Source organism: Eschscholzia californica, unplaced genomic scaffold (assembly GCF_041429995.1).
Source record: "Eschscholzia californica isolate CP2 unplaced genomic scaffold, dmEscCali1.0.p SCAF_1, whole genome shotgun sequence".
Classification (NCBI taxonomy): Eukaryota; Viridiplantae; Streptophyta; class Magnoliopsida; order Ranunculales; family Papaveraceae; genus Eschscholzia; species Eschscholzia californica.
This window is the reverse complement of record NW_028238198.1, coordinates 76667861-76694625: the sequence shown is the minus strand read 5'-3', so window position 1 is coordinate 76694625 and position 26765 is coordinate 76667861. Positions and strand designations below refer to the sequence as shown.

Below are 26765 nucleotides of genomic sequence, written 5' to 3'. Positions count from 1 at the left end.
ATTCATGAGTCATTGGGATTCATGATTCCACGAATTCACGAATCTAAGTAATAATTTTTGGTTTGTTTGACAAATAATAAAAATACTATGATTTGTTATTATTTGAATATTTTTAAACGCTTCTTTAGAAAAAATATTCAAACTCCCAAAGCAGGCGCGGCCAGAATTTCTATTGGGTTGGACCGCTAAATCTGAGATTAGGTTCATGTTCATCCATAAGATAATCGGATACAAGCCCGGATTTTGTATTGGGTGGGACCCGCTGAATCCGGGTCTGGTCTTTCCCCAAATCCCGTCACTACACCTCTTATAAATGGCGGGAGACTCTTCAGATCCTACTATTCTCTCTCTCTCTCTCTCCTCTATCTCTCTGATTACTTTTTTATTACTCTCTAATCTCTCCAATCTCCCCCCTAAATCTTCCTGAACCATAAAGATACTTTGGTGAGATTACCTTTCCAAATTTAGGTTTTCAATTTAATTTCAGCTGGTTCTTAGTTTACATCGATCTCGTTTTTCTTGTTCCTTGATCTGTAAATTTATGTTAATCTCGCTTAAGTAGTACTTGTTTCTTAGCTAAGTTTTCTTTTATCTAGGGTTTTTTTTGAAATTCGCAACAGAAATTAGAGGGTATTTGTTCACAGGAGGGACATCAAACTGGAAATGCTTATATTGGAGGCTTGATTCTCAGATTTAAGGAGCTTTTGGTTCGATGGAGGGCTCTTCGACTGAGGTAAACATTGTCCATTTTGATTCATCGGTTAGGGTTTGAATTTGTTAGTTGTTACTAACAATTGTTTTTCTAGGATTTGGAGCGGAAGAAGTTTGGGCAGTCTGATGAGAGAACGATATATGAGGTAAATAGTTGTGGGTGGGAACTGAATATGTAGTTTGTTGAAAAAAATTGGGGGTCTTTTGAGGTTGATTATTGCTTATGAATAATGTAAGGTGCAGGAACGAACTCAGCCACTCCATGAGGATTTCTGTTCGATTACGATAGATGAGGGACTTGATAATGATATATTGCAACAACGAATTCACAGTGTAGTTAGTGAGAGAGAGAATTTGCAGCATTTGGAAGTCAACCTTAGAGCTCAGTTAGTAGCTAGATCTGCATTGATTGAAATGAAGAACAACTTTAATGCTCAGATCAAAGCCTACTCAGACGATGCTGAGAAACTAAAGGTTTGTTTTTCCAATCCTGTATTAGAGTACAATTAACTTCGTAGGAAGAGAGAATACTTCATACTTAGTATTGAATTTTAGTGGATTTGGCTTTAGAGTTCAGAGTGACTGCTCCTGTCTGTATGATATAAGTGTTTTACTTTCTTCATGAGTTAATAAACACTAACCAATGCCTCGAACCTAATGGGAATTCACAAGAAAAAAAGAAACTTTTATATATGCTAATTCTGAAGAAGAATGATGACAAGGTGAATCTTAAATTACAAGAGAAGTTATATAACTACCGACTACTAATTGTACTCTAAGTATGACGATAGTATATCATGTCCTACCAAGATAAACATGTCAACGATGTAACATAATTGGATTCCTCCTGGTATAATGTTTAAAGTTCCGCACACAGACACAGCACACACAAATATATATATATATATATATATATATATATATATATATATATATGTACATATATTTGTAAGTTCCTAAATACACACGTGAGCCCACCCACACGTGCACATGCAATGAATTACAAATTGACATAATTTAGTTAGATATTTGATGGGCTCATGGCAAGCGATCACGATTTTTTACAACTGAAGTTATTGTTGAACCAAGGATCTTCTGATAATATTGTTCTCTTGGAGGTATAAATATGGCTGAAAAATGAAATGTCCATAGGAAAAAGGCGAAGCTTGTGAATTTCACATGATTGTCACCCCGGGCCTTTGACTTACTAGTTCTTTTCACGTGCTTTACCTAGTTTACTTTGACTGTGTATATCCATGAAGTGGTCAGCGGCTGAATGTACACCAGCAATGTTGAACCCTAGTCATGTAGTAACAGCAGATAGATGCATTTCTTTATGGATATTTTGTCTGTCAATGTGGTCTACTACTATACTGCATTTTGTGAATTCCTCAAATCAGCATCTTAGACCAACATGATCACATCATGCTGGTTTTACTAGAGAACAGAGAAAACCGAATTCCTATTGCCTTCATTTCAACTATCAAGATGATTTTATTTGTTTATAGGACCAAATTCAAGAGAGGGAACACATCATACATGAATTGGAGCTACATATTCAAGAGAAGGATAGAGAGATCCATGCTATTAAAATTGACACTGAAGCCGTATGTGAATCATTTTGCACATTTAGTTCCTCTTACCCTCTTCTTTGTTTTCTTGAATAAGACTTTTCTCCCTTCCTATTATTTCTCAGGCTTGGGCTAAAGAGAGCCTTCTTATGGAGCAAAACCAAGAGCTGGGTAGCTTTCGGTATGTGACATTGTCTTTAAGGTGTCTAACTTTTGTTTTGAATATTTGTTATAATGTTGATTTTGTCTTCTTCTGGTAAATACCTCCTCTAGGAATCAGCAAAATCAGTGTGCAGTGTTCTTTTTTGTTTGTGAAGCATTTAGCTCATAGTATGAAAACGTCAAAACCAGTTGGTTAAAAATATACTTGTCGTAGGCATGCAACCTTAGATTTTGAAAGGGCAGGATTTTTATCACTAAAATGGGGTATTTGTTGTTTACAGAAGACAGCATGACACTTCTGAAGCCGAAAGAGCTCATTGTCTGAAACAAATTCATGATCTTAAGGAATATGTCCGAGATAAAGAGACGCAAATTCTCAAATTGGAAGAACAGGTTTTTGATCATTTTATTTTTATGATGCATTTTTCTAATTTTGTGCAAAGTGTGTATCGTCACATCCGTTTAACTAAGATACCATTTATAAAGTGTCCTTTTATCATTTTCCCTTCCACACTCGCTTCTCATGTAATCGTCATAAGTTGTAACTTGTCCTTTTAGAGAAACTCTTATTTTTCTTTCCCAATGCCTGAATTAGTATCTGGATTTTCTCAAATGAAATAACTCTTGGCGTTCACTTGGACTTTTTTCTTTTATTTAATAACCATTTGTAGAGATTTTGCATATCATCCACTTAAGCTTTGTATGGGAGTAATGAACTATATCAAGTTTTGTAGCTACTTCTTTTAGATTTCCAGTCAAATTAAGAAATGCTAGTGTTTGTGTGTTAGGATTTATAGGAGTTGCTTTACTGTCCATTTGGAGTTCACATTGCTAATCAACTGATGCACTGTATATTGCAGCTCACTCCTTTTTTATTCAAAATGTTTTATCTCTACTTCAGGAGGTTAATTCCTATCCATGCATTTTCTGCAGCTCAAGGGGGCACAGGACTCAATTACTTACAAGGACAACCAACTAAGAGACATCCACGCTTGGGTTGCACGTGCACAGGAAATGGATGGTTTACAATCCTCTGCAAACCATTCATTACAAGCTGAACTACGAGAGCGAACGGATCAATTTAATCAGATATTGATTGGCTATCAAAGACAGGTTGCTCAATTTACTTTGTCTATTCATTTTATTTCCCATGTATTCATGGTCTTTTATTTCTAATCATTGTGGACATTATGGTATTATGGATTTTATATCTGTGGAATGTAAGTCCTTCGCTTACTAGATTATGCTTCCAGATCTTCATTATTTTAACTTGCTAAATGTTATTTTGACTAATAAATACTGACTCGTAAGTTTACGTTCATAGTTTGTAGATGTGGAGAGGCATCATTTGCAAGTCATACAACATCTTCAGTTAGAGCTGGCCGAGGCAAGAGGAAGGAGTGGAACGGTACCGGATGAGACGCATCTTTCTCGTGCAACCTCAGAAGATGCTACTCTGCTTGGACAGGATAAGGGTGATCAACTCAATGTAAAGGAAGGTACTGCAGTAAGTAGTAGCTCCGAAATTGTGCCAAATGGGGATGTGGATACTGCTTCATCTCAATTTCCGAGTGGCAATGCGTCAACTAAGGTAGGGCAAATCTTCCTTTTATCTTAGTTGAGTTTGAGCATAAATTCTATCCGTTAATGGTATTGTTCTGGTTGGGAGAACGAAATTTCATTAATAGTAGCTCGAGAATAACATAGACGCGAGCATACATGTGCTTCTAGTTAGACTACAAGTTAAACGAACATTGCTTATTATGTTGTGAATTGCATAGAGAAAAATACGTATTCTGAGATTCGCTAGAAGCATTTGTTTTGTGGCACATTTTGTATCCAAACAACGCTAAATTGTCGTAGTGTCGAGTGTGGTCTCTTACTATTAATCCGTGTCTTAAATTGTCCCGGAACATATTGATGAATAACTCTAATGAATGTTTCTTCATAGAAAATACGTCCTGGAGAAGGTCTTGAGTTTTACATCCCCCTTACTTAACCATATTAAGTTGATAAACACAATTGTCGGTTTTTGTTAGTTTCCCATCGGTTGAATATAAATAATGTTTTCAGTTACAAGAAAGCAAAGTAGTGTGTATGAACTATCTGAAATTCTTGAAGAACGAAATGTGGTTGTGTTTAAGAAGGTTGGTTGAAACTGAAAAAATTGCACCTCCCGTAGTAAAAGCACAAAATTCGCCGTTTTAGGGTGCACAGGTAATTGGAATGAAGCAAATAAGTGAAGTTTCCCTTGCTGTGCTGTGGTATTATTCTGTACCTTCAGATATCATTATTATGACAATCATTCCATTATCTTAGATCTAGGGCTCCTAATGTCTGTGTACCTTCACTCTTCAAATTATTCTCCAACTTAATTTATTTGGTTAATTTGTTGCTAGACCTTGACCTTTCTACCAATCAAGAAATTATTTACTACTTGAAGTGGAATCCTGAAGTATCTTGATCATCCTTTACCTTGATCTTTTGTTTTTCTCTTCTTCTACAAGGCATGTGCAATATTCTAAGGCTACTCCTTTCTTGTTTCTTTGTGTATTTTACATTAGACTGAACATGCCCCTGGAGTTTCAATTGTTCCAACATCCCTATTTGGGATTGGTCCGTACCTTTCACCTGGACATGTAACCGCGGTGCACCCTTTTGTTATGCATCAACAAGGTATTCCACACTCTATTGCTTCACCGCATTCACATGTTCCACAAGCTCACATGGAACATGGTCAGCCGATCCCTGCTATTATGTCTCACCAACATTGGCCTAATCATCAGGTATAAAATTAAGATTTCCGCCAAAACCCTCTGTTAGAGTTTTCGATGATACTTAACTAGTAATTATTTCATTCTCATCCTTAGGCTGTGTCAGAGGGCTCACATATATTACAGCATCAACCTCCCCAAACTGGGGAAACTGTTTTGAGACCAGATGCTCATTATGATTACAAGTTTTCAGGAAATGGGCAAGTTCTCTCTTTAGACCATCCAAATTCTAGTATCAGCTCGGGTCAAGACCCTGGTACTATAACACCCAATGAGGAGTCACAGGTAGTATAAATGAACATTTCTTTTGTACTATATAAGTTGTTTTGTGTTCTTCTTGGTAATATCTCATGACCAGTTCAATCTGCGTCAGGTTCTGGCGTCAAATGATAACATATACTCCTCCCAAAATACACAACAGCAAGTGCAAGAGAATAAGTCCAAGACCCATGATGAATTGCCGTCAAACCCTCCTGAGCAGATCAGTGAACTGAAGGTTTGAAATTGCCTCAGATGTTGTTCTTATATATTTCAGCAATGAATTATCTAGTTATCTTTCAGAGTTGATGTTAAAGTCATACAGAACTTCCTGATATTAATGGACAAGCCTAATAAGTGGTTAATGCAGGAGCAAAATGGGCAAATGGGTGTTGTTACTCATCATTTACAAGAGGGTCCGAACTCTGCTGCCAACTCTGTCTTAGCTGAATCTGTAAAACATCAAGCTAACTCTTGTGAAACCATGGACAAAAATGCCCGTGGCGTACTGCTGCCCGAGTCATCCATCTCATCAAAGCAGGAATCAGTGGCATCAGTGAAGCATCTAGAGCCCACTCTTTTAGATGAGAGGTCATTGTTGGTCTGTATTGTTCGTGCCATTCCAGCTGGATCTGGTGGACGAATTCGAATTAGTTCAACTGTGAGTGGCTTATGATCAAATCATATACACGATTATAGCATCTTATTCCACTCCCAACTCTGATGGTTTCTATGGTTTTTTGTTATCTTTGTTAAATACAGCTATCTAATAGACTTGGAAAAATGCTGGTACCTTTTCATTGGCACGATTACAAGAAAAAATATGGGAAGCTGGATGACTTTGTCACTGGTCATTCTGAAGTTAGTCAAATTTTACTTCTCTATACTTTTCAGAAAATCGTATTGTATAACATTATCCAGGTTTCTCTGTTTCTAACTTCTGTTTCAGTTATTTGTAGTTGAAGGGGACTTTATTCAGCTTCGCGAAGGAGCACAAGAGATGATATCAGCTACTGCAGCTGTTGAAAAAGTTGCTGCTGCTGCTGCAGCTTCTGCTCCTTATTTGTCAGCGTGGCCCTCTGTCGCTGTTACTCCGATAGCACAGAATCACCGCCTTAAGAAGGTTCAGTCTTTTGATTCTGCTCCTGTGAACAAGGTTGATAATGGGTCAACTCCCGATAGAACAAGAATGACTGCACCTCAAGTCAATGAAGCTGGTAATGGGAGAGGGAGAAACAGCACGAGTTTTGTCGGGAAACACCATGGCAGGTAAGATAGCCAATCATCAAGAATAACCCATGGAACAAGTTTTTTTCGGTATTAAATTTTCATTGCTATCTACGAGCTTTTCATTGACGTAGCTGCTTGTTCTTCTTATAACAGAATCTCGGAGACTGCTCCAATTTCTAGAAGATAGTAAGTAATTCTTTCACGTTATGTGACTAGTATTCCTTTTAGTGCTCTACCGTTCCTAAAATGAAAAATAGATATATGGCGTGGCTCTCTCTGGCTTGTTCATGGATTCTCATAAGTTCCAAAGATTCATCCTCTGTTATTAGTTTAAAGGTTGTTCACGAGATTTTACAGTTTCTACGCTTTAAATGCTGAAACCCCATATTAATTCCAAAATCCCACCTTCCTGCTAAGTAGGTCAGCTTGTTTCAAATTATGAAAATTAATATTCTTCTTTGTTCTCACAGGAGCTCGATTCAGAACTCGACCATTTCTCTGAAGTTCTTCAACGACTTCCCTCATCAGACTCATGAAGAAAATGGTCAAGCTAGGGAATATGGATTAGAAAGGTGAACATTTTGGTCTGAAATTATCAACACCCATTTTGATCGTATAATTCTTTGATTGGTCGAATCCTCACCTTTTAACATTTTTTGGTACTCTCGACTGTACTTCTAATGGCGGATAACTTAGTAACAGATTTGCAGTATTTATGTAATAGGTTATATATTTAAGGCGACTTTGTTAATGGTGTTTTAAACTGTAAAAACATAGGAATACTGATACATATATAGACTGAAACATCTTGCCTTGTTAAATTCCTGTTTTCATCTGTTATTTTGCTCACTTTCCTTCTTTATCATTTTTATTATTATAATTGTCATTTCTCATAGGGAAGAAATTTTCATAAACTTACGCCGTGTTATCTGTCTTGAGTAATTCCTCTAAATTTAACTTGTTATATAACTATAAGGTTAGGGTTACAATATCGAATTTAGAATATATCAGATAATATGCCGAGTTATAAAAGATGAACATTCTGAAAGCAACCCAACTCGGATCATTTGGTTAGGTAAGAGATGTACTAGTTAGGGAGGAAAAATTCAATGAGAAGTTTTCAAATGATTCTCATTTGATTCATCAATAGTACCTCCTAAACACTCAGGCTCATCAACTACTATACTTGATATATTATGACCATCAAGTAATAATCTTTCATTCATTTATTCATGTGAAAGACATTAACAATGGAGAAGTATCTACTTTTCTATTCAATTCTGATTATATTTATTCTTCTCTCTTCAAATATTAGGACTTCTTTTTCTTACACTTCTTTCTTGTTTGGCGATTCTCTTGTTGATGCTGGAAACAATGATTATATCTTTACCTTATCTAAAGCCAATTCTCCACCTTATGGCATCGATTTCCAACCTTCCGGTGGGAAACCTACCGGACGATTTACAAATGGTCGAACAGTATCAGACCTACTAGGTAAACTCTATTTCACTCGTACTAATTACATACGTAGTGATATAGTATGATTTAGCTTCGTCTTCATTATAAATTTTCGTCAATTATTTTATGAAAATCTCAATGTAGTTCCATCTTTTGAATTAGAAAAAAAAAAAGAAGCGCCAGTTCTACGATATGAAGTTTAACTTTCCTTTTCCCCTTATATTTGGCGAACAAATGAATAATATCAGGGGAAGCACTAGGAGCGAAGTCATTTCCACAACCATTTCTAGCGCCTACCACTCTTGGTAAAGCAATTTTTAACGGTGTAAATTACGCGTCGGGTGCTTCTGGCATCTTGGACGAAACAGGAACATCTTTTGTACGTAAATCATCGCACTTTTTCAGCTAAGTTTATCAATAAATGAAAGAAAAAAGAGAAAATGTAATACTAATTGTAATTAGTAAATGAACAGGTAGGAAGATTACCCTTGAAAGAACAAATCAACTATTTCGAACTAAATCGAGCTAGCATGGTGACTATGGTTGGAGAAAATGGTACGTTAGAGTTCTTGAAGGGAACTGTTTTTTCCGTCACAGCTGGTTCAAACGATTTCTTGAATTATTTTCAACCAAATATACCGTTTTCTGGTGAAGATCAAAAAGTTTCCCCTGCAACTCTCCAAGATTTCATGGTTGGGAATTTGACCATACAACTTAAGGTACAAGATTACAAATATACACCCCAAAATAACGGTTAAATAAAACGTTATCTGCTTTTAACATTTGTTTAAGTTTGTTATTTTCTAGAGCGTTCAAAACTTGCTTTGATAATGCTTCGTGAAAACCCGTTAAAGAGTCATATAAAGGGTCTCACTATGTGTTTTTTTCTTTCCTCCATGGCTTAATTTAAATCGTTGGACTCAAATAGACCTAATAAGTTCAAACAAGCAACAGTTAGACAAAAATTAAACATTTTTCTCGGAGTAAGATTTCATATTTGATTTAGAAAACACAAACACTACCAAAGACTAGTTAAAAACAATACAGAAGAAATATATATACATACAAAATATAATAAAAATTTGATTAATGAAATTTAAGTGTTCTTTTATCTTGTAATAAGCGACTTTACAAGTTTTTTTTTTTTTTTTTTTTTTGTTGAGAAGCGACTTTACAAGTTGGGAGCTCGAAAATTTATAGTAGATGACGTGGGCCCACTCGGATGCATTCCATTTGTTCGAACACTCAAGCTAATACGTGAGGGTAAATGTTCCATCGAAGCAAATAAGCTGATTCAAGAGTACAATAAAAAACTAAAGAAGGCATTAGATGAGCTCAACAAAATTTTGGGGCCCGAAACTATATTTGTGTTTGCAAATACCTATGATATTGTTTCCGACATTATACGACAATATCAGAAATACGGTAAGTAATTATCTATGTAAGTTTCAATTATTTTATGTTTCTCCCAAAGATAAATTCGAATAAGGACTACATAATTGGAATTTTGTAGGGTTTGAAAATGCGTATGATCCATGCTGTGGTGGGAGACTTCTGCCCTTTATTTGTTTTAAGGGGCAGGATGAAAATACAAGTTCTATATTATGTGATGATCGGTGGAAGTATGTATTCTGGGATGCATATCATCCGACTGAAGCTACAAATATTATTATTGCAGAAAAGCTACTTAGTGGTGACGAAAGTATTTGTTATCCCATTAATGTCCGTGAACTCTACAACTATAATTTGTAATAATTGTAATGATTTTTTTTGTTTTATCAAATGATTTTGATTCTTACAATTTGTTTACACTCATCTTTATCATCTATCTTGGACGCTATTGAGTTTTGTTCTCAATATGCTTGCATTTGTTAAACTTAAAACTAGATTGTTATAATACTTTCGGTAAAATAAGGAAAAAACTAAAACAATATTTGTGTTTTTCTATATGTATGTTAGATTTTAAATCTGACACAAAGTCTAATTTACACGAGTAAGATTTCAAATTGTTTGTTTTATTCATCTAAATAACTCATTTGAGTCAGACTAGTCAAACAATAAAAGAAATCTAGCTAGCTTGGATAACTCTTGGGAACACGACACCATTATTGGGAGCAAGTTAATTTGTTTTCTAACACTTTCTCTAATACGAGACAAAGACATGAGAAATCCAACTCTAGCTAATTCGTGTGAACAGGAGAGTATCAAATTCTCAGCATTTCCCCTCCTCCTAATTGAATACTTATAGTGTCATGGCCAACTTTTGAGAGCTTTCATTTACGATTTCCATCGAAACACATGCATATGTAACGGTAGCCGTCATTCGTGTAAATACATTTGAAGCAGAGAGTTAAAAAGAAACCACCAATTTAGCAGAGACATGAAAAAAGAAATGTGGAATCACGTGTGCGGTCCCAAGATTCACCAACTCCACATGATTTTATCTTTACAACGTTTTGTTATAAAAGTTTAAAAACGTACGTCTCCTTAATTTATTACTACTACTCAAAACTCACCTACCACTCTCTCTCTCTCTCTCTCTCTCTCTCTCTCTCTCTCTCAGTGCATGACCCCCAGAAAGAGGCAAGAAATTCTGCTTACAAAATGGTTCACAATATGGATGACCCGATTTAGAGTAGCTTCAAAACCCAACCGGGCCAACCCGCTAATGTAAGCTTGTCGTTGGGAGTTTATCATGTAGTTTACTTTGTTCTCTGTATTGTTCAAATTCCATTTCTCTATTTCAACAGGTTAACGTCCGGGTAGTATCTCTAGTCGGCAATCATAAATTTATATTCTGGTCGGTTTCTCTAGGCGTTGACTTGCCAACTACTAAACCATCCGCAAGTTATTCATAGCACGCATGGGACTATATTTTAGTATATATATTGGTTGGTTACCCATATTTAGTAGTTATAGATGTACACTTATTTAATCACATACCACTCCAAGTCCATGCCTAGTTATTGAGCAACCCATCCGGGTAACTCCTAGGAACTTAAGACTTATGTTTGGTGAACCAAGTCACCCAATTCTAGTTGCCCATCATATGGAAGTTTCTCCGAGAACCAAGATATTGTATCTATATAACCGAGTCTTCCATCCAAATAACATCCACATATAATATTTCATTTTTCGGAATTGACCCCTAAAAGCGCAACAAAGGTGGTCACGTTGAGAGGCGAAACCAGCGAATTAGCAACATTTAGGGTTTAGAGTTTAGGTTTTAGGAGGAGAAATGGGAGTTTATTAGTTTAAACCCAACTGAGACAACATATTGTAACAATATATTTTGTGGGCATATTCTAAGGTTCCATCAAAATCAATCTTAATCTCAAGATTTATACTCAAAAGAAACCAACCCTTGAGAGTAGATTGTGTTTCCTACCAAAATCTGGGAGTAGGACACGTGACTCGTGATTGATAAATAACTTATCTGACAGCTTATGATAAACACAATATATTGGTGGGTAGGAAAATCAGGCCACATTTCTTTTTTTTTTTTTTTTGGTAAAGGGAAAATCAGGCCACATGGTTTACATTCTTTTTTCATTGACTCCTTCGTTGAGAACCCCCTTACAGGCTACTTACTTCACCTGCATCCACCTACCTACCTTATCACCCTACCATTAATCTAGAAATTTTGAGCGTATAGACCAAAAAACGGTCCCTAATAACAGTTTTAGTCATCTCTAATCCTATAAAGGATTTAAAAACCAAAATATTAATTTAAATGGATATCTAGTTCATTTGGATCTATTTCGATAGAAAACCCAGATCCCTAAGATGCTTAGTAATTCATAATACCAAATATAACCTTATATATACTATTAAACTCAATTCCGTTTTGATCAAATCCACTAATATTTTGTTTCCTTTTTTATCTCCTTCTTTATCTCTCCAATCACCATCTTAATAACCGAAACATGATCTTCATTTATAATCAAAATCGGAAATCCACAATTGTTTCTCTTTCTAAAATCGAAACTTTTTATATTCGTTCTTATTGTGAAGAAGCTTCGTATATCATTATAATCCAATACACAAGCTCAGAACTCCATTTCCATTTATATCACTTCATATCAAGTTTATTTTAAATTTGGGCAAAACTCCCTGAAAATTTTGAGTTTTGGTTAAAAAGGATTTATCAACTTTTTATAAGCTTCAGCTCCCTATGACATTTTTTTAAGGCCAGCGCTTTGGGGAAAGCTAAATAGTTTCCGGGGTTTGAAGTTCTGGGTGGAAACAAAAAAAATTATATTTTTTTCCCCAAACAACCAAATCCTTTTCAGCTTCTTCTTCCTTTCTCCGGCGACTCCACCATCTCCGATGACTCCACCATCTCCGACGACTACACCATCTCCGGCGATTTTTTTTTTTTTATTCTCCATCTCCGGCGAAGGGGAGGAGCCCCTTCGCCGGAGGTCTGGTTTGAAGAACAAACCTGACGAGTCTGGTTTGTTCTTCAACCAGACGAGCTCCGGTGAAGGGGCTCCTCCTCTTCGCCGGAGACATTGAGAAGAAATAGAGGGAGAAGAGAGAAAAGAAAGAGAAAGAGAAGAGAGAGAAAGAGAAGATGATGAAGTCGCCGGCAACATCAGACCAGCGACTTTTTTCCGGCGACATTAAAGGGGTGTTTGGTTTAACTTTTTTTTGTTTTCCACCGTCTTCCCCGGAAACTTTGATGCTTTTCCCAAAACACTAGTCTTCTTTAGATAATCTAATATAGGGAAAAGACGAAACTGACCTTATTGCAAACCAGTTTGCAAACGAGAGTGCAAACCAGCTTGCAAAGCTCTACAAACTAGATTGCAAAACTTTGCAAAACAAATCAAATTGCAAAGTAGTGCAAACTAGTTTGCAAAGCTCTGCAAACCAGATTGCAAAGTCATTGCAATGCAAACCAGATTGCAAAGCAATGCAAACGAGATTGCAAAGCTCTGCAAATCAGATTGCAAAGTAGTGCAAACCAGTTTGCAAAGCTTGTAAACTAGATTACAAATCAGTGCAAACCAGTTTGCAAAACTCTGTAAAACAGATTGCAAAGCAGTGCAAACCAGTTTGCAAAGCTTCGCAAGCTAAGATTCTAAGGGCAATTTCGACATTAGAAATGGGAGTGCTTTTAGAATTGTCCTTCAAGATTATTTCCAAACTATACATGAGGTCTAAAAGGACAAAAAGATAACTTGTCTTTTTGACAAAAAAAAAACATGAAATTGGGCATCCTACCCAATTTCCTGTCTTCAAAATACATTAAACTTTCATTGACATTAAATCCATGAAAGTCTATACGATTTCAATAAGAATTGTCAATCAGAATCTACCAAAGATTATACTATATCGTTAAAATGTCACAGAAATGATAATGAGAATTTATGAAAGGTCCATTGACTCTCCATGATGTGTAGAAATGTAAATTGACATAAAGTTTATGAATGTTACTAAGCCCCCTTATGGATTTTCAAGATACCCTTGTTGAAACCTAAATTTTGTTAAAAGACAGTTAGACATTATGAATGTTGACCCAATTATCTTAAAACATATAAAAATCACATGGCTCTACAGCTTTACTGGGTACTCAAATACTGTCCCACTGTTCCCCTCTGTCCCTCCCTAGTTTATTCTCTCTTCCTACCATGAACAAACACTAACAAATCAAAAGAGTTCCTTAATTGATTTCTCTCTCTAAAATCACTTATACTCTTTGGTAGTTGAGCTATCTTTTACTTTTCAAAACTAACTTCCTATACTAATACCCATCAATGTTCAACAAAAAAAAAAAAAAAATACCCATCAATGAACCTTCATCATGCAGCTAATATCAACCTCTCTCTCTTTCTCTCTCCCCCCTTCTCTTTCTCTCTCTAGATTTCTTGGCTTCTTGCTGGCCTTGATTTTTAATGCTTCAATTCCTTCATTCTATGTTCACACACAACTACCCAACCCTAATGGCTAAACCCATTTTGTTTGAATCAAAATTGAGAGACCTTCTCATCAATTTCTATATATAAACAATACCCATTTCTTTCTAGATCCATAGAAAATCAAACATACCCAAGAAAAAGAAGAGAGACAAGGAAAAGTAATCCCACTAGCTTAGCTAGCTAGAGTCTAGAAAGAAAAAAAAGTGTTAGATATGGAGAGTATAGAGATGGATAAAGAAAGATTAACAGCTGAGATGGATTTTAAAGATTCATCATCAATTGTTATCAAAATCAAAAAAAGTTTACCAGATTTCTTACAATCTGTGAAGCTAAAATATGTGAAATTGGGTTATAAATGCACTTGTGATTATCCCACATTTCTTAGATGGTTTATTGTTCTTCCTTTACTCACAGCTACTCTGTTTCAACTCACTGGTATCCGATTTGACCAGGTCTCCGATTTGTGGACAAGTGGAACGATTCAACTCGATACGGTAACTGGTTTGACTGGGTTTCTTATCTTACTCTTTCTCTTTGTTATATACTGGGTTAAACAACCCACACCCATTTACCTAGTTGATTTCTCTTGTTACAAACCGGATGATAAATTGAAAAAATCGGTTGAATCGTTCCTTAAGATGACAGAGGATAACGGGTCTTTCGAACCAGAAACGATTCAATTCCAAAAACGAATCGCAACCCGTTCTGGTTTAGGTGATGAAACGTATATACCGAGTGGAATCAGTTCAAACCCACCAAATTTATGTATGAAAGAAGCAAGAGCAGAAGCTGAATCGGTCATGTTTGGTGCACTTGACTCACTCTTCGAAAAAACCGGTATTTTACCGAGTCAAATCGGTATTTTAATAGTAAACTGTAGTTTATTTAATCCAACTCCTTCTCTCTCATCAATGATCATAAACCACTACAAAATGAAAACGGATATAAAAAGTTTTAATCTTGGAGGAATGGGTTGTAGTGCTGGTTTAATTTCGATCGATTTAGCGAAAGATCTATTAAAAACGAATAAAAACAGTTACGCGGTCGTAGTAAGCATGGAGAATATAACGTTAAATTGGTATTTCGGAAACGATAAATCGATGTTATTATGTAACTGTATATTTAGAATGGGTGGGGCAGCAGTTTTATTATCAAATAAGAATCGGGACCGAGTCAACTCAAAATATGAACTGATTCACACAGTAAGAACTCATAAAGGATCAGATGATAATAGTTATAATTGTGTGTATCAACGTGAAGATGAGAAAGGAGGAATTGGTGTTTCATTAGCAAGAGAATTAATGGCAGTGGCTGGTGATGCTTTAAAGACAAATATAACAACACTTGGGCCATTGGTTTTGCCTTTTAGTGAACAATTCATGTTCTTTCTATCATTGGTCAGAAGAAAGATAATTAGGGCTAAAGTTAAGCCTTATATTCCTGATTTCAAGAAGGCTTTTGAACATTTCTGCATTCATGCTGGTAAGTACTATATATATCTTTTGTTTCATTTTATTTTAACCCATTTTTTGTCGCAATCGTTTTAGGTCAAATGAGTTGAATACGCTTCTTAGTTCGTATGCACATTATAGTAGTGTGCAAGTATTTTAACCCTTTTTTTACCCGTCTATGACTATGTAGGTGGGCGAGCTGTTTTGGACGAGTTACAGAAGAATCTACAATTAAGTGAGTGGCATATGGAACCGTCACGAATGACTCTTCACCGATTTGGAAACACATCAAGTAGTTCATTGTGGTACGAGTTAGCTTATACTGAGGCAAAAGGAAGAGTTTCTAGTGGGGATCGGATCTGGCAAATAGCTTTCGGGTCCGGGTTTAAATGTAATAGTGCGGTTTGGAGAGCACTTAGAGCTATTCCTGTTGGTGAATGCAGAACCAACCCTTGGGCTGACTCGATTGATAGGTACCCAGTCAAGGTCCAAGTTGGCTAGTTGTCCAGATGGCATGCTCTTAATGGACAATAAGGTCCACGTCAGTAGGAAAGCCGGTCCTACTTACCATATATATTGAATATAGATGAAGTGATGAAATATGGTGAATGGTGTAAAATGGTACACCTTCACTAATGTACCAGGAAAGAAATTTGTGCTTAGTTTTACATGTGTTCCATGAATCCTTCAGATTAAATGTGCTATAAGATTTCAATCTTCTTTAACAACAAAAAAACAGAAAAAAAAAAGAAAAAAAAAGATTTCAATCTAAAAATCTTTTCTTTCTGTTGCGTTATAATACATTTTTATTCTGATAGCATAAGCACATGCACATCACTATTATTCCGACCCTAAAGACCATGATAACAATCTTAAAAGTCATGAAAAAAAACTAGGTCAAAACTATTTACAGAGCTACTTTAGCTATTTAGATGGTCCGAAAATTAGAATCTCTTCTCTGTAAATAAGGTTTTACAGTTTCGAAACACATAGGGACTAAAATCAAATTTTTATAAGAATCAAACTGAAAAAAAATATAGTGATTATAGAGTAGAAGATATTTTATCTCCTTCATTCCTAAACCCCACCACCAACACCTTCCACCACCCCAACAATCAACTATAACTATGAACAATCAACTCACAATCACCTACTAGAAACATTAGCAATAGAAGAAATTAATAATGAGGAAGGTACATTAATGGAGGAGCTTCGTGGTCAAGAAGCTTCATTAATGGAAGAGTTTGATAGTGAAGAACTCAACTACAACTCTTCATTAGACTCATATAACAATATTATGAGTGAAATCAAAGTAAGATAAACCAATTTGTGGTGATTATTCCAAAAAGAACTTAGATTTTTAGGTCAACATTCTTTCCTCACTTTTATGAACAACACAAATTTTAGGTCGAATTATGCTTAAAACGATGAACATTTTCGGAGACGTTTTTTATCGAACAATTTTCGGTGAAAAACAAAAAAAAACTATAAGCAAAATATGACAACAAAAAAGATGAATTTCGACAGGAAAGACATTTTCTATCAAACAATTTTCGGTGAAAAACAACAAAAACTATAAGCAAAATATGGTAACAAAAACAAAAGATGGATTTTTTGTAGGAACCACCAAATTTAAACCGAAATTTTTCGGCAAGAACCAACAAAAACAAAATGTCATCTTCTTCTATGACAAGATTTCTTTGAAAACTACGTAAAGAACTAAAGAGAAATCTACTTCCATGAATATATATATGATTCACGATAAATCCTTAACAAGATTGCTTTAATAACTACCTAAAGAAGTCATGAAACCCAATACATCAAGATAAAAGTTGAAAAAACTGCTTTAAGAATTTTTGGAGGGAAGAGATCAAGAGTTTTAGATGGAGTGAAGGACTTATCTCTAAAATAAGGATTTTATTCTAAATAATTAATAAGTTGTGATAAAGTCAAAAGATTTATAAATAGTAAAAAGTGGACCTACAAATAGCCAGATCTGTAAATAGCTCTTAGTAGCTCTGTGAATAGCACCGACCAAAAACTACCTTTTACTTTTGGGAGATTTAGTAAATACCCCCCATTTATTTAGCAATATTAGGACTTCACACCTTAAAACATTATCGTTCAAGCGTTAAACTCCCATTGCCCCTTTTTCCGTCAAAATCTCGTTATGTAGTGAGCGTGCGAGTCACGTGCTTGTCATCGGACGAAAATTCCCCAATGTCATCGGCGTGAAGAAATTATGTTTTGGAGTCTGAGTCGGGTCATGGTGATTATTTTGCTGCAAGTGTCAAGGTTTTGCAAAGGGTGCTTCTAAAGGCACCGGGCCAAAAGGCTGTTAGCATCCGGAAATTTTATTGACTCGGGTCAATGACCATTGATCCGAGTTCTCTATAAGCACCGGTTTTTAATGTGGGTGACGTTCACCTTCGCTTGCTTCTTCCATCTTCTTCTCTCTCTACTCCGGTTTGACAATAAGTCAGACTTCGTTGTGGAAACCCTAAAAGATTCTAAACTTCTTCACGAGCAGATTGAACTACCAGACGCAGCTAATTCAAACCTAAAAGTTAGTTTTCCTTTCTATTTTTGTTTTGCCTTGTTCTTCTTGTTTCTATCTACTTATCTATATTTATTTTCGCTTCTACATTATGTTTATGATTTGGTTTTTGCTTGAATACTATAAGTATTCGTGAAGTTGTTCTTGTTTTGAGGTTTGGGTTACCATTTTCTTCAGGTTAAGGGGAATGGATAAGATGAAACCAGATGATGATCTTAAGGTGCCTCTTCTTCTTCTTCAACAATCAGCTGATAGCTACACAGTTAATCTCCTTCAAACTCCAAATGTGGGCGGATAAAAAAAATTAATTCTATTTGTGGCCATTCTAACTCATCAAAATCCAATCTATAATCAAAGAGTATCTAAGATTTATCTAATTCCATTCACTAATCAAGTAATCATATAGATTTTTATGTTTCCCAATTAAAATACAAAAAATTTATGTCTGAGTAACAATAGAAGAGGTTGCAAGTCAAAAACTACTCTAGACCTAGACAAAATCAATGGTCTTTATTTTCGAGTCAACTCTCTCTCGCTAATGAATTTTTTTACTCTTAATAGAGGATTGATTTTTGTTTAGATATAGAGTAGGTCTACTATTATATCCTCTTCTATCTTTTTTCTTTTTATATTCTTACGTTTTTTGTATGTGTCTTTAGGACATATTTTAAGATTATCTCTTAAATATTTACGTCTACTGAGAAAAGCATTGCACTCTTTAACTTCAAACAAAACACATTCAACACAATTATGAGAATGAAAAGAAGGAAAAGAATCTAATTAACCAATAAACTTAATTTAGACGATTTATTGATATATTATTGTGAATGAAATTAGAGAGATGGTTAATATAAGGGACAACCACAACATCCAGGCCGATGGCAATAACCACCCAAGTAGCCCTTGTCTTTGCAGTCTTGGTTGCAAGTTTTGGTGCACGCAGATATACATGTATACATTTGTCCATTAGGTTGCACTTCACCACCATTTTTGATGGAGTGGGTCAATCCATTCTGTCGTCCTGATCCCCATCACAATAACAAAATTTATTGTAAGTTATCACAAAATAAATTGTATTTTGTAAGTATTTTTTGTAAAACAATCGAGATTAAAAGAAAGAAGAAATAGATAAAACTAATACCAGCAGAGACGGTAGATACAAGGAAAAGAAGGAAAAACAAAACAGAGACTTGTAGTGACTTTGCCATTTTCCTTATAGTTCAAGCTGTTTGATTCTATTCAATAATCTTTTATGATTAAGTTTAGTATGCACCACTGTTATTTATAGAGAAAATGATAATCAAAAAGTGATATCATGTTATTAAAGGTGCTTAACTCAATAGTAAAATGTGAGTTGGCGATCAAATCCTAACTTTATTTAAAGATAATCACACCTTTATTTCTTTAATGTAAATGGAAATATTTCATTTAATATCTTTATTTAATTAAAAGAAATCTTAGTAGGAAATCTTTAAATATTTTTTCCCTTATTAATTTAAATTGGAATATAGATATGATTGTTTTACAAAAATATTGATGAGAATGAATGAATGATCTTCGTTCTGATATTGATGTCAAATATAATCTATTGTTTCGAATATCCTCTCTAAATCAACAAATATATATATATATATATATATATATATATATATATATATTATATAAAACAGAAGGGAAAACGTTGACTGGGACAAACATCCTTATTTAATTATGCATATTGTTTAGAAGCCCTTCTCAAAATTTAAAATATAGTCCTTCGTAGAAATAAAGTTACCTCTTTAAATAACAATAATCCTTTCCTTCTTAGAAATAAAATAACTAATTTAAGAAAAAAACTTCGTAGAAATAAAGTTACATATTTAAATAACAATAATCCTTTCCTTCTTAGAAATAAAATAACTAATTTAAGAAAAAAAGAAACAAAATAAATTTCAAGGGTTAAAGAAAGAAATTAAAATCTCTCTCTCTCTCTCAATGTACTAAAAAATAATAACTAACAAAAATCTCTCTCTCTCTCTCTCTCTCAGTAAAATATAAAATAAATTTCGTAACATTTGATTGATTTAAGTGTCCGTGCCCTAGGGCACGGGATATACCCTAGTATATATATATATATATATATATATATATATATATATATATTACTATAAAGGAATTAATATTTTCCTACTTTAATTTGGAGATTGCATCAAATCATCTATTTAAGGAAAACTATTATTTTTATATATAGTAGTTAATTTGGATTTTTACATGTCTCAGAGCACCTCCAACGCAAAACTCAATCTTCGAACCTTGGAGTGCCACGTAAGATTTTTGGAATTTCTTGTTAAAAATCCTCTCCGATGCAAAACTCAACTAAGATCTTAAAGATGACGTGTCGTGGGTGGAATAAAGACAGTGGCGGATTCAGGATTTATTTTCAGGTGGGGCTAAAAATATTTGATTGTTTCATTTACAAACCACTACTTCAAATAAAATTTGAATTGCAAATTTGAATATATTTTTTTTTAATGTTTGAAGGTCGCCGGTCGAAAAATTGGCCCACCGGCGACCTTCGCTGGTGAAGACGATGAGGTAGCAGAGAGAGGTAATGAGATGGAGGAGAGAGAAATGATGTCTGGTTAACAGAGTTATAACGGTAACTCAAAAATGGGGTCATCTGGGTATTTTTGATAAAGGAGGGGCCGGGCTAGGCAGGAAGCTGGTCACAAAATTGGGAGCTATTTGGAAATAACCCTAAAATGTTCAAAAACTTTTAAGTTTCACGACTTTCATCTTTCAAAACTTTAGAGAGCCTTACTCCGGAGCAAAACACTCCTTGGATTATCATAGGAGACCTAAACACCATTCTCCATCCGGATGAGAAAGTAGGAGGAAACAAAGTCTTTCCAACCTATGCCAATAACATAAAGAGTATGATTAATTTTCTTGGGATCCGTGATGTCGGCTTTAGTGGATATCCGTTACCTGGTCTAACAGACAATTTTCTGGGAATCTTATCCAAGAAAGATTAGATCGAGCCTTAACCAACGATCAGTGGCTTATAGATTACCCCAACACGAATCTCAAGCACCTACCGGGTGTTGGGTCAGACCACAACCCCATCCTTCTTAGCACTACCCTTAAATCTCAACTAGGACCGAAATCCTTCAAGTTTATTCGTACCTGGATGACACACCCAGAATGTGGCGCCTTCATCCAAAAGAATTAGATTTCTAACCCCCCTCAAATCCAAAACTCCATGAACAAATTAGCGATAAATCCGTCAAAGTGGAATAAAGAAGTATTCGGACACATTGACAACAAATCAAAAGCCTGGCCACGAGTCTCCAAAGGATTAGAGATCAGGAGACCTTCCAAAAAATTTCTAAAGAGCTTGAAGAAGCTTATAATCAGCAACAAAGTCTCTGGCGAGAGAAATCGAGAAACGCGAATATTCATCTTGGAGATAGAAGTACGAAGTACTTTCACTCCAAAGCTATACACAGGAACAAAAATAACCAAATCATGATCCTCAAAATCGATGATGGTACTTGGACTAGTGACCATAATGAGATAGCTAACTTATTTCACTCTAACCTTACCAAGATATCCACCACCATTGAACCAACAGTGGGAAGCAATATCCTGGATCTTTTTACGGCCCAGATTACCGAGGCCCAAAATGTAATGCTCATAGCGACCCCGAACAATGAGGAGCTCAATAATGCAGTCTACTCTCTAAAAACTGATGCGGCTCCAGGTCCGGATGGTTATCCCCCTTACTTCTACCAAGCAAATTGGAATATAGTGAACTCAGACATTTGCAAGGTGGTCAAGGACTTCTTCCACCACTGTCAACTCCCCGAAGGGTCTAACCATATTTACATCTGTCTTATCCCAAAACCAAAACTCCTCAGACCACAACGGACTACAGACCTATCAGCCTTCTGAATACTACGTACAAGATTATTTCTAAAATCCTAGCCAACCGTCTCAAACGCACTCTTCCGGAGCTTATATCTCCCTTTCAAGCGGCTTATGTTCCTGGTAGGCATATAACAGATAACATCATCATTAGCCAGAAACTATCTCATTATTTTAGGACTATCCGGGGAGCTAAAAGCTACTTTGGTCTGAAGCTAGACATGTCCAAAGCCTTTGACCGGGTAGAATGGCCATACCTCGAAAAAATCATGGCGAAGTTAGGCTTTAATGACCATTGATTAGTATGATCCACTCTTGCATCGCCACCTCATCAATGGCAGTCCTCATTAATGATAGACCTGACCCATCTTTCAACGTCACGCGAGGAATTCGGCAAGGGGATCCGCTCTCCCCATTCCTCTTCACTCTGGCCATGGAAGGTCTCAACCGACTGCTTGAACATAATAACACTTCCAACGACTTCATCGGATTCCCCATTCCAAAATCTAATTTATCCATCAAACACTTGCTGTTCGCAGATGACTGCTTAATATTCGGGCAGAACTCTCTTGAGAACATTAACAGCCTTATGAATATTCTCAATATTTTCAGTGAAAACTCAGGTCAAATGATCAATTACTCTAAATCAACGATCTTTTTCTCCAAAAATACTCACCATAAATTTAAGCGTATGATGATTCGCAATCTCAAAGTTCACCAATCCTCCAACCTGGATAAAAACCTAGGAACTCACCTTTTTATTGGAGCTAACAAGAAACAAGTCTTCTCCTCGCTGATTAATCAGATTCAAATCAAGCTCTCGAAGTGGCAAACCAACCTTTTTTTTCCAAGCATGTCGTTCTGTTATTATTTCAACAATAGCAGCGGTCGTTCCCCGATACCAAATGCAATGCTTCGCCATTCCAAAAGGCATAAGCAAACGCATTGAGACCTTACAAAGGTCTTTCTGGTGGGGAAAATCTAAAACTATTCATACCATAAATTGGTCGAAAATTTGCCGCCCTAGGAAAATGGGTTGTCTTGGATTCAGACTTCCCACCATAGACAACCAAGCTTTCCTTAGTAAACTAGTATGGAGAACTTTGAAGAACCCAGATACCCCGTGTGCTAGGATCCTTAAATCTAAATACTTGCCCAAAGAACACAAACCGAAATCGGCCAAACAAAACCACTCTTGGTTGTGGAAATCCCTCTTTAAACACTATCAACAGGTTTCTAAACTAACCTTCTGGGAGGTTAACAAAGGTACTAAGGTTAATATCTTGAACGACTTCTGGATCCCAAACCACCCTCCGCCTCTTATTAATGACTCAAACAGTGATCTACAGATGGTATATCAACTTATTGCGAATAATACATGGAATGTAAATATTATAAATCAATTATTTAACCCTGATATATGTAATGCGATTCTAAGTATAAACTTGCAGCCAAACCAAGAAGACAACATGAGATGGATGCTGACAAAATCAGGTAACTTCACGATAAGATCAATGTATAATTTTTTAATAACCAACGTCCAGGAATAAGAATTTATTGATTGGGATTTTATATGGGACATAAACACCACCCCAGAATTAAACTATTCCTATGGAAATGTTGTACTAATAGTTTACCTGTGAGAGACAGAATTGGGAAATACATAGGCAACAACCTAAATTGTACATATTGTGATAGTATTGAGACGATTACTCATGTACTTCTACATTGTTCGCATGCTCGACAAATTTGGTTTCATTTCAATGTTAAAACAGATAATATAGACAATATCGGAGAATGTATTGTCAGATGGAAGGACATGGACAAAGAAAAGGTAACATTGTTCTCAAAAATTCTCTGTAACATATGGAAAGCAAGATGTGAAAAAAATTTGCAGGAAAGGACCAATCAATCATGCAAGCGATCTCATCTATAAAGAATATGGTAACGAACATTCCCAACAAAAAGACATGGAAACTCAATAACAAATAGCAACAGGGATCTGACATAAAAAACGACTACTATAAAATTAAGGTGGATGCGTCGTTTATTAATATCCAAGAGCCAGCAGGCTACAGATGCATCTTGATAAATGCTCAGTCAAAATTCATAATGGCGATAGCGGACACTATTCGTGGCCAAAATTTAGAAGAATGCGAATGCCTAGCCATTCTCAAGGCGATCCAATGGGCAAAAGATCTCCAAGTATTGCAATTAGCCATCGAAAGTGATAATCTGAATTTGATCAACAACCTCGATAGCAAAGTCTCGACGATCCATTGGCAGTCAGAGAAACACCTGGAAGCGATAAGGAATATCAAAAGTGAGTTCGACAATATTTTATTCATTCACATTTCGAGAAACAACAACAAAGAAGCTGATATGTTAGCGAAATGGGGCAGGAGAAATCAGAAACGACAGGCCTGGGACTCGCTACAAGCTCTGACTTCGGATATTGGTTATTAGTTGGTTTCTTTTCATTTCCTTTGGACAAAAAAAAACTTTCAAATTTGAGAATTTTCAAGGTCGAGAACATTTTGTCCCAAATCTCTTAAATTTTTTGAGAACTTTAAACTTTCAGGTCTTTGAAGTTGGGCTTAACCTAGTTTTTCCCGCCCCAATTAGCTCAATTTTGCCCCAATTAGCTCAATTTTGCCCCAACTTAGGAGAATTGTTAAGAAGAAGAGAGATGGGTTACGTTATAAGAGCAAGATTATCATCGTTCTTCGCTGGAGCTGCTATGGCTTCGTCTGCTGCTTTATATTTCCTTCATAAGGATTACAAGTTTGCACATGAAAACATCTCTACCCAGGTTAGAGTTTGTTCTTTATTTTGATTCATTATTATTTTCCTTTGATTTCCTTGTCTGGGTTCTTTCTATTCTACATTGTTTATATACCAATTATCTAATATGTTTAACAATGAGAATTTATGAATTTTAAAGAAACCCATTTCAAGATATGAGATGATTGATGTAGTTTGTGAAATTTGTTTTTGATTGATTAGAGGACATTACTGAATTGGTTTCAAGAATCATTTCCCTTTAGTAATTCCCATTGAAGTGTTTCAATATATAAGTTTGTATGAAATTCTTTATACACAAATTTATTTATTGTTTATACCTTTTATTGGTCTTGTTGGGGGTTTGAATTTAGAATTTGGGTAAAACCGAAATTGATTTGGAGACATTTACTGGAGGAGAAGGAGGAGGAGAGATGGTTTTACAGTTGTTTGGACAGCAATCTAACCTATCACTCACCAATATATAGTTCATCTACCAGAAAGTAAAAATAAAAATGACGCTAGACTCACCACTTTAGGTGCTATTTTGTTTGTGAATCTAATCTTATTACCGTAAGCCATAGCCATAACAGAAGGGAAGTGACCATAGATTTCCTTTCATATTTACAATGGCGACAAACTTCTTAGATGGCATGTAAGTAACTAAGACAAGTGAATTTTGCATATACTTTATGAACGAACGATAAGAGAATCGATCATTTATGAGTAATGGTGACAAAAATCTGTAAATATCTGTCGGTGATTGAATAGTCCTTCATTGAGGCTTCGACGTCAAAGTTATCTTCAAGATTGGCCGATGTCGTATTTATTTTCCGAAGAAATTGAAAGTAGAATTCTTTTACCTGCGAAAACTAAGTTTGGTCATGGATGCCAAGAGAGGGTGTCCATGAACTATTACTGTCACTCCATAGGGTACATCTTTCTCTCACCTGAATAACGTTTTAACTGTCTAGCATGGATACTCTTCATCTTAGAACTTTTTGTCATGTCAGTTGCTCATATACTCCAGTTACTACATTAGGTATAACGAGATATTTTATTTGTATCTCTTTTGTATGATAAAATTCTAGGTTACACGTTCTTTGTGTAACGTAACAGTTGATGAACGAAAATTTACTTAAATAATTATTGGTGAATGAAACTACAAAAATTTAATCATTCGGTGACTAAAGTTTTGCTGAACTTTTGTTCTGCACTCTATAGTGGTTGATAAAAACATGACGTATTTTGTGTTCCCCAGGTCAAAGGCTTCTATGAATCTCTGGATGAACGAATTTCAGCTCTGGAGAAGTTGAAGGAAGTTGAAACACCACAGCCTTTGGAGCCATAGAGTAGACGGTGAAGACCAAAAATTCTGCATTCAACCGGGTTTGATCTGTAACTTTCCTCAAATACTTATTTTTCACAATGAAGAATGTCTTTAGCAAATAATCGTGCTTCTGCTTTTTATATTGTTTTAATGGGCGAAAATGTTTGTTACGGTTGCTGAGTGACGCCAGTAACTTGCACATCTGTCAATGTCATCACTATTTGCGTTAGGCCGTTATCACTATTTGTGGCAGTCCGTTATCACTATTTGCAGTAGTCTGTCGTCACATTTTTTGCGACAGTGTATGATGTTTTGCCATCACTTTCGGTGACACTGTTTCTGCTATCACTTTTGCGACGCATGTGATCACTTTTTCTGACAGTTTGTCATTGCTTTTGCGACCACGTATTCTCATTTCTTGCAACTACTTTTGCCAAACCTCACAATCACTTTTCAATGCCCCGTCCGCCACTTTTTGTAATGCGTTGCGGCCATTATTTTATGGCCGCGCTCAGTTTATGACAGTTTTAGATGCATGGTTAGTGTCACTAAAAGTCTCCACATCACAGCGACAGTCAAAAGTATGTATAAAAGCGTGGCCGTAAAAGCAAAAAGAAAGTGTTGAAATACCACCAAAAGGATCACTGCTGGA

General features: G+C 35.6%; 3 protein-coding genes across 12 annotated transcripts; all 3 read left to right on the top strand.

Annotated features, from left to right (window-relative positions):
- Positions 1-126: 126 nt before the first annotated feature.
- LOC147569310 (uncharacterized) lies at positions 127-7527 on the top strand. 10 transcript variants are annotated; one of them, XM_086655798.1, is made up of 17 exons: positions 127-444; positions 645-733; positions 807-857; positions 949-1185; positions 2220-2318; positions 2408-2463; positions 2726-2837; positions 3378-3557; positions 3769-4035; positions 5009-5230; positions 5315-5503; positions 5592-5714; positions 5847-6137; positions 6239-6337; positions 6426-6745; positions 6860-6892; positions 7177-7527. In XM_086655798.1, coding segments are annotated over exons 2-17 (2301 nt in total). In that variant the 5' UTR covers positions 127-444; positions 645-712; the 3' UTR covers positions 7178-7527. The 10 variants fall into 10 exon arrangements, 7 of the variants coding, with proteins under 7 accessions (XP_086511924.1, XP_086511928.1, XP_086511930.1 ...); XM_086655802.1 differs by having other exon boundaries at positions 216-444; positions 955-1185; XM_086655804.1 differs by having other exon boundaries at positions 218-444; positions 955-1185; positions 2729-2837.
- A 239-nt stretch (positions 7528-7766) lies between these two features.
- LOC147569309 (3-ketoacyl-CoA synthase 1-like) lies at positions 7767-16040 on the top strand. The gene is made up of 8 exons (XM_086662446.1): positions 7767-8200; positions 8413-8543; positions 8638-8883; positions 9331-9589; positions 9678-9912; positions 10866-10926; positions 14280-15570; positions 15730-16040. The coding sequence occupies exons 1-8, from the start codon at positions 7957-7959 to the stop codon at positions 16038-16040; spliced, it is 2778 nt and encodes a 925-aa protein (XP_086518572.1). The 5' UTR covers positions 7767-7956.
- Positions 16041-24646: 8606 nt separating this feature from the next.
- Positions 24647-26232, top strand: LOC147569308 (uncharacterized). Its single transcript, XM_086655796.1, has 2 exons — positions 24647-24814; positions 26045-26232. Exons 1-2 carry the CDS (start codon positions 24692-24694, stop codon positions 26132-26134), a joined length of 213 nt encoding a protein of 70 aa, XP_086511922.1. The 5' UTR covers positions 24647-24691; the 3' UTR covers positions 26135-26232.
- Positions 26233-26765: the final 533 nt, after the last annotated feature.